Source organism: Anomaloglossus baeobatrachus, chromosome 6 (genome assembly GCF_048569485.1).
Source record: "Anomaloglossus baeobatrachus isolate aAnoBae1 chromosome 6, aAnoBae1.hap1, whole genome shotgun sequence".
Classification (NCBI taxonomy): domain Eukaryota; kingdom Metazoa; phylum Chordata; class Amphibia; order Anura; family Aromobatidae; genus Anomaloglossus; species Anomaloglossus baeobatrachus.
In genome coordinates, this window is record NC_134358.1 from 381,026,374 (window position 1) to 381,038,442 (window position 12,069).

Sequence of the window (12,069 nt, forward strand, 5' to 3'; positions counted from 1 at the left end):
TGCTATCATACGAATTAAAATGGTACCTTAGCTATGGGCGTCGCGGGCGCAGATTGAACTCTTGTCTGTCTGCAGGATAATGGTGCCGGCAGCATCTTACTGAGGTCCACTGTGAAATCAATCTGCACAAGCACTGCCTGAGGCTAGCATGGTGCCACGTCAACAGTTAAATCTGTGTTCTCATCTTGTGGGCCACATAAAATGATGATTAACACCCCTACTTTAAGGCTTCAAAACTGAAATTCTTCTTTCTTTACATACCGATATCTGTGTCCCTTGATTGCCCGCACAAGGTTTGGGAGGAGCTTTGAGTTTTCCATCTGCATAACTTGCTCTGTAAAAAAACACACATTTAATTCTTACAACATACATAAGGATACTGTTCACCTGTCCAGTATTACAATTAGCAGTTAAGAAAAGTTGCATAAAAATTAAATATACTCTAATGGCAAAATATATACAAGAGGATAAAAGTGGTGCCTGTACAAAAGGTAAAAAGGAGGACTTCAGGAGTGTAACACAAGGTATACTGTCTTGGCAGAAAGTGTTGGCACCCTGGAAAAGAAATATTTCTCCCAGAAAATTTTTGCAATGACATTTTGCTATACACATTTATTGCCTTTGTGTGCATTGGAACAAAAGGCAAATTGAATATAATTTCACACAAACCCCAAAAATTGGCTGGACAAAATAGGTGTCCCCCTCAACTTAATATTTGGTTGCACACCCTTGGAATAAATAACTGCAATCAGTCACTTCCTATAACCATCAGCAAGCTTCTTACACCTCTCAACTGGAGTAAAGCACCACTCTTCTTTTGCAAACTGCTCCAGGTTTCTCATATTTGAAGGATAGATCTGGACTCATTGCTGCCACTTCAGATCTCTCCAGCACTTTGTTTCCATCCATTTCTGGGGACTTTTTGAAGTAAATTTGTTTAGGGTCACTGTCCTGCTGGAAGACCCATGACCAAGGACACAAACCCAGCTTTCTGGCACTGGGCACTACATGGCAACCTAAAATCCTTTTGGTAATCTTCAGATTTCATGATGCCTTGCACACTGTCAATGCACCTAATGCCACAGGTAGCAAAACATCTGCAAAATATCTTTGATCCTCCAGCCTATTTGACTGCAGTTCCTGTGTTCTTTTCTTTGTAGGCCTTATTCCGCTTTGGGTAAACAGTAGAATGATGTGCTTTACCAAAAATCTCTATCTTGTCTCATCTGTCCACAAGACACTTTCCCAGAAGGATTTTGACTTACTTACATTTTGGAAAAACAGCAGTCTAGATTTTTTGTGTCTCTGAGCTTTAGTTCCTTCCATAAATGTTCTATTGGATTTGGGTTAAGTGATTGTCTCGGCCATTCTAGCAGCTTTATTTTCTATCTCTGAAACCAATTGAGAGTTTCCTTGCCTGTAGGTTTGGGATCACTGTCTTACTGAAATGTGCACCCTTGTTTCATCTTCATCATCCTGCTAGATGATAGCAGATATTAATCAAGAATATCTCAGTAATTTGTCTTTCCTTCAAGTACATGACACTTGCCAGTGCCGTATGCTGAAAAACAGCCCCACACCATGATGTTCTAACCTCAAACGTCACTGTTGGTATGGTGTTAAAGACCTCTAAACATGATATACATTGTGGCATTAAAAGAGTTCAATTTTGGTCTTACGTGGTGATCGTGCATTTTTTATAACTATTGTACCTGCTGATTCCAGGTCTTTCTGTAATGCCCACCACTCCACTATGCGCAGCTCCCTCAGATTGGAATGGATTACCTGGGCCTACGAAAGCTCAGCCTCCACGGCAAACAAACCTCTTCCTGGTAACCGGGGGTGGCTGAGGATGTACCCCTTTGGGGCAGTGGGATAATGGCAGTGCCTACGCCTGGAGTAGCATAGCACAAAACCAGATCCACTCCTGGATGAACGCACCAAGCCATCATTCCTAACACATATTAGATTCTTATGTTGCAGAACAGACAGTAGAGAAAACATTCCTACTCCTAACTTACCAATCAGTCAAATCTGAAGAACAGAAAATGGAGGAGACAAAACAGGTACCGCAATGAAAACATACAAGAAACTACGTATCATCTGAATGTGCTTTCTCACTGTAAAAAACATCCTTGTTCCTAAGTGAATTAAAGCTAACTGATGTAGAGGGCATTCATTGGAGAATTAGAAGAAGTCAGTATTGAATATTTACAACAACAAACAAAGGAGTTGCCTTTTTTCTTTTACCTGTAGGCACATTTTCCATCGGCAGTCTTTGTTGTAATAGTAACATGAGCCACGTGACTGATACTGGCTAATGCCTGTTGAGATTAAATAAACGCAGAAGAATTATTTATTGTTTTTTAACAAAATGAATAGAGTTGAATTGATGTCTGTGACAATTACTGTAGCTAAAATCCACCCTTGTCCCTTTACATAAGAAATGATGCAAACTTTTTTTTTCTTGAAATCAGTTTTCATATATCACTCACACTATGTTTAACCCCTTCACCCTCGGGCAATTTTCCGTCTTCGTTTTTTGTTCCCTTTCTTGCGAGAGCCATGACTTTTTTTATTTTGCAGTCAATCTTGCCATATGAGGACTTATTTTTTGTGGGACAAGTTGTACTTTTGAATCAAACCATTATTTTTACCATATAGTGTACTGGAAAACAGAAGACAATTCCAGGTGCAGTGATTGCAAAAAAAGTGCAATTGCGCGATTGTTTTTGGGGTCTCTTATTCAATGTTCACTGTATGGTAAAACTAACATGTCGGTGTGATGCCTCAGGTCGGTGCGTGTTCGCAGATACCAAACATGTAGAGGTTTACTTTTATCTAAAGGGTTAAATGAAAATTCACAAGTTTGTCCAAAAAAAGAATGGCACTTTATGCGCAATTTTCTGAGACTGTAGCGTTCTCACTTTTCAGGATCTGGGGCTCAGTGATGGCTTATTTTTTGCGTCTTGAGATGATTTTTTTTTTAAAATTATTCCATTTTTGTGCAGATGCGTTGTTTTGATCGTCTGTTAATGCATTTTAAAAAATTTTTATGGTGACCAAAAATAGTAATTTTGGCATTTGGAATTTTTTTTCTCGACACGCCGTGTACCGATCAGATAATTTGATTTTAGATTTTGATAAATCGGCACGGTGATACCAAATATATGTATATTTTTTTTAATTGTTATTTTCAAAAGGGCGAATGGGCGGTGATTTAAACTTAGTTTTTTTTTATTTTTTAAAAACTTTTTTTTTTTAATTTTACTAGCCCCCAAGGGAACTTTATGCCTGCACATTTCAATTGGCTCTGCATTTCTGTTGATCAGAGCAACATCGCTTTGATCAGCAGAAATGCTCATCTCCTGTAAGAGACGGCGCTCTGTCAGCTCTAGCAGAAAATATGTCATGATAGCGACAGGAGTCATCACATGACCTGTTGCTACCATGGCAACCATTGGTCCCCGTGATCGTATCACGGGGCTTGCGATGACGGCGGGGAACAGCCACGACCATTCAAAATGTGACTGCACGATCTAACAGGTTAACAGGTGCAGGCAGATCCACTCGAGCCTGCTGGCCCTACATGTCTGCTGTTTATATTGGCAGACATGTGCAGGGATCACAGCCGGCTTACCGCAGCAGGCGGCGGTGATTACCCCGACATGTACAAGGCGTACCGGTATATCCTTGGTCGTAGAAGGGTTAAAGGGTAACAACTGCCAACTCCTGTCTCAGTAATGGGAAAGTCTTCACTGAATACAGTTTGACCTCAGAATTGAGAATTTTGATAATGGCTGATCAATTCTGGTAGAGAAAGAAGCAAATTTTCATGTCTACTAATGATTTCTAAAATAAAAATTAAAACAATAGCTATACTTTAAAGATCTTGTGTCAACACCTAATGTTGAATAAAAAACATTGAAAAAGCCACAAGATAATGTTTTCCTAGTTTCAAAGATGTCAAGGTATGTTTTTTTTTTTTATTTTTTGGAGCAGAACCTCAACAAATCCTCCTCAATTACTCCAGACTCCTAAAAAGCTAAGACTCTCTGCTCACTTTCGACTCAGCATGCACGGTTTATAAGGCATACTGGCAGGGTTGCATTCTGTCAATCTCATAATTCCTGCAGAGCTTTTAGTTGTTATCTATTTTAACTCCTTCCTGCACAAGCTCCTGTTTTCACCTTCCTGACTAGGCCAAATTTTGCAGTTTTGACCAGTGTCACTTTATGAAATTCTTCAATATGTAACGGCTATGTTCACACTAGAAAAATGATTTTTCTTAAGAAATTTCTTGAGTGAAGGATTAGTGCACCTGCGTTAAAAAACGCACCAAAAACGCACCTGCGTTTTCGGTGCGTTTTTACCGCTGGTTGCTCCCTGCGTTATTGTGCCAATTATCTATGGCAAATAACGCAGTTAGCTGCAGAAAAGAAGTGACATGCTCATTCTTTTTCTTAAGAAAATCTACTGAAAGAATTTTCTGAAGAAAAAAACGCAGTGTGCGCACAGCTAATTTTTTTTGCCATAGGTTTTGCTGGGGAATGTCTGCAGAAAGGTTACAAGAATTTCTCAAGAAATTTCTGCAGCAAAAACGGACCCAAAACGCAGGTAAAAAACGCAGTGTGTGAACATAGCCTCAGTGATTATGAGATTGTTTTTTGTGTGACACATTGTACTTCATGGCACGTTTTGGTTGATATGATTTGCTTTTATTAAAAGAGATATGGAAAATATGACTTTTTTTTTTTTAAATTTAGCAATTTTTCAAACTTCTGTTATTCCCTTAACGACCCATGACGTACTGGGTACGTCATGGATCGTGTGCAGTTAATCCCCGCACCCTGCCGTGGGCAGGCGGCGGCGATCTGCGCACATATCAGCTGTTTTCAACAGCTGACATGTGTGCCTGCTAGCCACGGGTGGAATCGCTTCCACCCACGACCATTAACCCCTTACATTTCGCTGCCAAAATCTGGCAGCGATATGTATATAGGCGCCTCCTTGACAGTTACTTACCCCGCCGGAAGTCACGTGACATGATCACGTGACTTTCGGTGGTTGCCATCGTAGCACAGGGTCTTGTGAGGACGCCTGCAGCTACGAAGTTTCACTTTCGTTTTCACCCGGCTCGGAGCAGGGTGAAACAGAAAGTGACTGAATCTGCTGTTTACAGCTGTATAGCTGTGATCAGCAGATAGATAAGAGTGATCGGATTGCTGATCGCTATAGCCCCCTAGGGGGACTAGTAAAATAAAAAAAAAAAAAAAAAAAAGTAAAAAAAAAAATAAAAAAACCTAAAAGTTCAAATCACCCCCCTTTCACGCCATTGAAAATTAAAGGGTTAAAAAATATACACATATTTGGTATCGCCGCGTTCAGAAATGCCCGATCAAAATATAAAATCAATTAATCTGATCAGTAAATGGCGTAGCGGCAAAAAAATTCCAAACGCCAAAATTACGTTTTTTGGTCGCCGCAAATTTTGCGCAAAATGCAATAACAAGCGATCAAGACATAGCATCTGCGCAAAAATGGTACCGTTAAAAACGTCAGGTTGAGACGCAAAAAATAAGCCATCACTGAGTCTTAGATCCCGAAAAAACGGATTTTTGTGTACTCACCGTAAAATCGTTTTCTCTTAGCCATCATTGGGGGACACAGGACCATGGGTGTTATGCTGCCTATCCATAGGAGGACAGTAAGTAGATGCAAAAGCATAGCTCCTCCTCTGCAGTATACACCCCCTGGCCGGGCCAGGCAGTCTCAGTTTTAGTACACAAGCAGTAGGAGAAAAAAGCAGTAAAAAACTTCTCAACAGAGGAACATGAGAAAAGAAGAGTCAAAACCAAATAAGGTACTGAGAGAGCCAAGGCCCCGCAGGGCAGCAGGGTGGGTGCTGTGTCCCCCAATGATGGCTAAGAGAAAACGATTTTACGGTGAGTACACAAAAATCCGTTTTTCTCTGACGCCTCATTGGGGGACACAGGACCATGGGACGTCTTAAAGCAGTCCATGGGTGGGAAACATAAAAGAAGACAACACAACCCAAGGACTAGGAACCAGCCCCAGACAGCCTGGAGCGCCTACTGAGAGAGGTGCTCTACTGCCGTTTGCAGAATTTTCCTACCCAGATTTGCCTCAGTTGAAACCTGGGTATGGACTCTGTAATGCTTTGAAAACGTATGTAGGCTAGACCAGGTCGCAGCCTTACACACCTGTTCCACTGAAGCCTGATGCCGAATGGCCCACGAAGCGCCAACTGCTCGCGTGGAATGAGCCCGCAGCCCACTAGGAATGGGTTTGAGTTGCAGGCGGTAGACTTCCTGGATCGCAGAGCGAATCCAGCGAGCCAGAGTCGCCTTTGAAGCTGGCTGTCCCTTCTTAGGCCCCTCAGGAATGACGAACAAAGAGTCCGTTTTCCTAAAGGGGGCTGTCCTGGATATGTAATATCTGACAGCTCTGACGAGGTCTAACGAATGCAGAGACCTTTCCACCCTATGAACTGGGAGTGGACAAAATTAAGGCAGAAAAATTTCTTCGTTCAAATGAAACGGGGTAAGAACCTTTGGAAGGAAATCCAGGAGGGGGCGCAGAACCACCTTGTCCTGGTGAAAGATCAGGAAAGGCTCGCGGCAAGAGAGTGCTTCTAGCTCCGAAACCCGTCTGATGGACGTAATTGCCACCAGGAATGTTACCTTCCAGGACAGAAGAGCAAGGGAGGAATCCTCGAGGGGTTCAATGGGAGACCTCTGGAGACCGTCCAGAATGAGGTTGAGGTCCCATGGGTCCATGGCCGTTTGTACGGGGGAACTAGATGGAAAACGCCCTGGAGGAAGGTCTTGACTTGCGGTTTTTGAGCCAGGTGGCATTGGTAGAAGATTGAGAGCGCTGAGACCTGCCCTTTAAGGGAACTGAGAGCCAACCCCGCTGGCAAGCCAGACTGTAGAAAGTCGAGAATTCTGGGGATGGCCAGAGGCATAGGCTGGACGTTAGTTTCTCTGCACCATGAAAGGAAGATTTTCCACGTATGGTGGTAAATGCGGGATGAAGCAGGCTTTCGGGCGCTGATCATGGTGAAAATAACCGCGGGGGAGAATCCCGCTCTTGTTAATACCCAGGTCTCAATGGCCATGCCGTCGGCTTCAGGGCTCTGGAGTTCTGATGGGAAATGGGCCCTTGGGTCAGCAAGTCTGGGATGTCTGGAAGGCGCCACGGTGCGTCTGTGAGCATTTGTACTAATTCGGCGTACCAGGCGCGTCTGGGCCAGTCCGGTGCTATCAGTATCACCGGGACTCCCTCTGCCTTGATCTTCCTGATCACCCGCGGCAGCAGGGGTAGAGGTGGAAATATGTAAGGCAGGCGGAAGTGGTGCCAGGAGCAGACTAGAGCATCCGCGCCGATGGACTGCGGGTCGCGTGACCTGGCTATGAACGCGGGTACCTTTGCATTCAACTTTGAGGCCATTAGGTCCACGTCTGGTGTGCCCCAGCGAGTGCAGATGTGTAGAAACACATCTGGGTGGAGAGACCATTCTCCGGCGGCCAGGCCTTGGCGACTTAGAAAGTCTGCTGCCCAGTTCTCTACCCCCGGTATGTGTACCGCTGATATCACTGATCCTGTCGATTCGGCCCAGCTGAGGATCTTGTGGGCCTCGAGATAAGCCGCTTTGCTGCGGGTGCCCCCCTGCCGATTGATATAGGCTACAGCTGTCGCATTGTCCGATTGGACTCGAATCTGACGACCCGCTAGCAGAGGGCAGAACGCTCTGAGTGCGAGGAAGATCGCGCGGAGTTCCAGGGTGTTTATGGGTAGTGAAGACTCATGGGGCGTCCAATGTCCTTGAGCAGTGTGGTGCCGGTACACTGCTCCCCAGCCTAGGAGGCTGGTGTCCGTGGTCAGGACCAGCCAGTTCACTGGGAGAAAGGATCTCCCCTTCGATAGGGATGAGGACCGAAGCCACCAGCGGAGTGCGTACCTGACTGAAGGCGTCAGGTGAAGAGGTCTGTCCAGGGAGAAGGGGCTCTTGTCCCAGGCTGCTAGAAGGGCTAGCTGCAGTGGGCGGAGGTGCAGTTGAGCAAAGGGTACTGCTTCCATAGCCGCCACCATCCTGCCGAGCACTTTCATGCTGAATCGAATGGAGCGAGACGGAGGACGTAGAAGGCAGCGTACCGCTCGTTGAAGAGCGATCGCCTTGTCCTGAGGGAGAAGGATCAAGCCCCAACGGGTGTCCAGGGACATGCCCAGGAAGGTGATGGATCGTGATGGGACCGGGGATGATTTGTCCAGATTCACTAGCCACCCTAAGCGGGATAGGGTGTCCAGAGTGATCTGTACACTGGTTGAGCAGTCGCGGAAGGAGGGGGCCTTGATGAGGAGGTCGTCCAAGTAAGGGAAAACGACCACTCCCCTGGCGTGAAGGATGCTCATGGCGGCCGCCATGACTTTGGTGAAGACCCTTGGTGCGGTGGCAAGGCCGAAGGGTAGAGCTACGAATTGAAAGTGGGAGTCCTGAATTGCAAAGCGGAGGAACTTTTGGTGATCTGGGGCGATGGGTATGTGCAGGTACGCGTCCTTGATGTCTATGGATGCGAGGAATTCCCCTTCGACCATGGATGCAATAATAGACCTTAGGGACTCCATTCTGAATCTCCGTACGTGCACATGCTTGTTTAGGTGATTGAGGTCCAGGATGTGTCGAACTGACCCATCCTTTTTGGGGACCACAAAGAGGTTGGAATAAAACCCCCCCGAACTTCTCGTCGTCTGGGACAGGTATTATCACGCCTGCTGTTAGAACCGACTAGGGGGTCGGGTCCGAAATTTATGTGGTAACCGGAAGACACAAGGTCTCGCACCCATTTGTCGTCTGAGGCGGCAGCCCAGATGTGTTAAAAGAGCCGCAGTCGACCTCCTACAATGAGTGTGTCTTCCGGGCGCCGAAGGAGTCATGAGGTGAAAAAACGTCGTGGCCGAGTCTCCCTAGTCCTGGACTGTTTCGGTCTAGGCTGCCATGACGAAGTAGGTTTCGGGGAGAGCTGAGAAGGTCGGTCCCTGCGTAGTCCGCGGCTGGTGGCGTGGACAGCACGGGGTGTCGACCAACCAAATGAGTTCCGAAAGGAGCGGAACGAGGACTGTGGATGTCTGGTGAAGGACGTCCTGGACTTCAGCTGGGGGAGGGAGGTACTCTTTCCTCCCAAGGCGTCAGAAATGAGCTTGTCCAGACGTTCGCCAAACAATTGGTCTGGAAAAAAGGAGAGGCCCGTGAGAGACTTCTTGGAGGCAGAGTCCGCTCGCCATTGTCGGAGCCAGAGAGCTCTACGGATGGCTATGGTATTTGAGGTAGCAAACGCTGCGCAGGTAGCAGCGTCCATGGAGGCCTGCATGAGGTACTCTGCTGCAGCGGCAATTTGAGCTGTTACCTCTGTGAAGGTATGAGTGAACTGGGATTCCTCAAGCGAAGTGTTAAGGGATTCTGCCCAGACCGAGATCGCCTTTGCGACCCACACAGAGGCAAAGGAGGGCGAGAGGGAGGAACCCGCAGCCTCAAAAGCAGAGCGGGCGAGGTGCTCCACCTGTCTGTCTGTCGGGTCCTTGATGGAGGAACCATCGGGTAAAGACAGGAGCGTCTTTGTGGTAAGGCGGGAGACCGGGGGGTCGACCGAGGGTGGATCGGCCCAGCCCTTAGGGGCAGGTGAGGCAAAAGGGTACTGGGACTCCATGAGTTTTCGGTTACCTAAGTGCCTGTCAGGTTTCTCCCTTTGCTTTGTGAGTATATCCTGAAACTCAGGGTGATCAGCGAAAAACCTTTTGGGGTTTCCTTGCCCTCTTAAAGGAGACCGCATGGTCAGTGGTAGTGGATGGGGGAACCTCCACATGCAGAGTTTGGTTGATTGCTGCTATAAGGGAGTCTATTGCAGTTTGATCATCTGGGGAGGCTGAAACCAAGGAATCCTCCTGGTACAAACAGCATTCTCCCTCCTCCAGCTCTTCAGAAGCCGTGGAGCGTGTGGGAGAGCCTGCCCTGTGTGCTCCCGAGGGAGAGCCCACTGGAGACACCCGGCCGTGTGCTCTTTTCCTGATCCCTGCAATCCTCCAACTCTTCAGCCGGTGAAGCATGTGCCCGGATTGCCTCAGAAGGATCCTCCAGAGGGGTATCCTCAGGCTGCATTCCGTCCAGGGACCCAGAAGGGTGTGGAGGACGACATTGCATAGCCAGCACCAGGTTCTGTGACAGTTTTTCCATGGATTGGGACAGAAACTGTGCCCATTCCGGTGGGCTGGGAGCCCTAGGCTCTGGGCTGACGGTTGCGGCGGCGGTGGCAGGGGGGTCTTGGAGGGCTATAGGGGCACAAAACTCACAGAGAGAAGAGGTGTGTTTATGTGGTAGCTCAGCATGGCAGGCAGTGCAGGCTGAATAATAGACTATGTGGGCCTTAGTACTCTTCGTGCCTTTTGAATTCTGCATGTTCCTGATAGGAGTTTGCCAGGAGGTGGAGCAATGCTCAGCAGAGATACAGTGAGCAGCACCTTACCAGAATCAGCCGATGGCTGGAGATCTTCCCACGATTTCTTGGGGGGGCGGGGCTTATCACAGCCGCGGGGGCGGGGCTTAGCGCTAAAAGAGCGCGAAGAAGTAGTCAGTGTGCCCCCCCCCCCGCTGTGGGTAGTAAAAAAAAGGCGAAAAAGGAGCTTCTGATAGTTCCTCCCTTTCCCTCTAGTCAGCACACAGCGTGTCACTGGTGGTTATCAGCCGGATTTTCTGCTAGATCAAATAAACAGAGCAGATAATAAACAGTGTGAGTCCCTGAGCTCTGTGATTCTCTAGCCACCCCCTCCCCCCTGCCACCGGGAAATTATCTGTGCAGGAGTTTGCAAACAGGAGGGACTCCCCCCCCCCTCCCCCAGCCAGCAAGCTAGGGAAAAGTTAACACTGTGTGTTCAGGATTCTTGGGGCTCTCTTCCTTGCATTAGCCAGGGAGTTTCTCATAATAAATACTGTATATTCAGCCCTGGAAGCCTTTCCTGCACCGTCTTTTCTCCCTTTGTCTGGGAAACCGGTCAGGGGGGATCTCACCTTAAACACTGCTTCAATCCAGGCAGTGACAATAGCAGAGTCAGCTTGCTGTATCCGGTCACAACGGTAAGCCTGCAAAGAGGGGCTGAGGAATTGATGCCATATTCAACTCAGAGCCTGCAAAGAGGGGCTGAGGAATTGTGCCTCTGCCCTGGGCTTTGGAAAATCGGTGTCTGTGGAACCCGTCGTCCAGTCCAGGATCCAGCGTCGCGGGAGGGGGTACGTGTAGGCAACACTTAGCATTCCAGCCCGTTGATGGTAGTGGGAGATCGGTCCCAAAAGGAAACCGTCGCCCTCAAAAAATCACAAACCTTGAAAGGAAGTGCCTCCTATAGACACTAAGCTAAAACTGGGACTGCCTGGCCCGGCCAGGGGGTGTATACTGCAGAGGAGGAGCTATGATTTTGCATCTACTTAGTGTCCTCCTATTGATAGACAGTATAACACCCATGGTCCTGTGTCCCCCAATGAGGGGTCAGAGAAAATGAGAATGCTACGGGTTTTGGAAAATGGCGCAAAACGTGCGCCACTTTTTTTGGACAAGCTTGTGATTTTTTTTAACCCCTTAGATACAAGTAAACCTATACATATTTGGTGTCTACAAACTCGCACTGACCTCAGGCATCACATAGATACATCAGTTTTACCATATAGTGAACAAAGTGAATAAAATATCCCAAAAACTATTGTACGATCACACTTTTTTTGCAATTTTTCCGCACTTGGAATTTTTTTGCCGTTTTCCAGTACACTATATGGTAAAACTTATGGTTTCATTTAAAAGTACAACTCGTCCCACAAAAAACAAGCACTTATATGGCAAGATTGATGGAAAAAATAAAAGTTACGGCTCTCGGAAGAAGGGGAGCAAAAACGGAAAGTGCCCGGGGGCTTAAGGGGTTAAACCAAAATAGTTAATAAATAACATTAATCACATGTCTACTGTACATCACCATCATTTTGTAAACAGATTTGTTTCGTTAGGA

The 12,069-nt window shown here is 47.0% G+C and overlaps 1 protein-coding gene across 3 annotated transcripts in view; it reads right to left on the reverse strand.

The window, feature by feature from the left end:
* Nucleotides 1-12,069, reverse strand: part of MLH1 (mutL homolog 1) — a 188,064-nt gene that overhangs the window by 135,116 nt on the left and 40,879 nt on the right. For all 3 annotated transcript variants that reach the window (XM_075316574.1, XM_075316573.1, XM_075316575.1), the window contains 2 exons: nt 2,251-2,324; nt 262-334 (listed from right to left, as the gene is read on the reverse strand). In XM_075316574.1, coding sequence (XP_075172689.1) covers nt 262-334; nt 2,251-2,324 — 147 coding nt within the window. The remainder of the gene's footprint in view (nt 1-261; nt 335-2,250; nt 2,325-12,069) is intronic.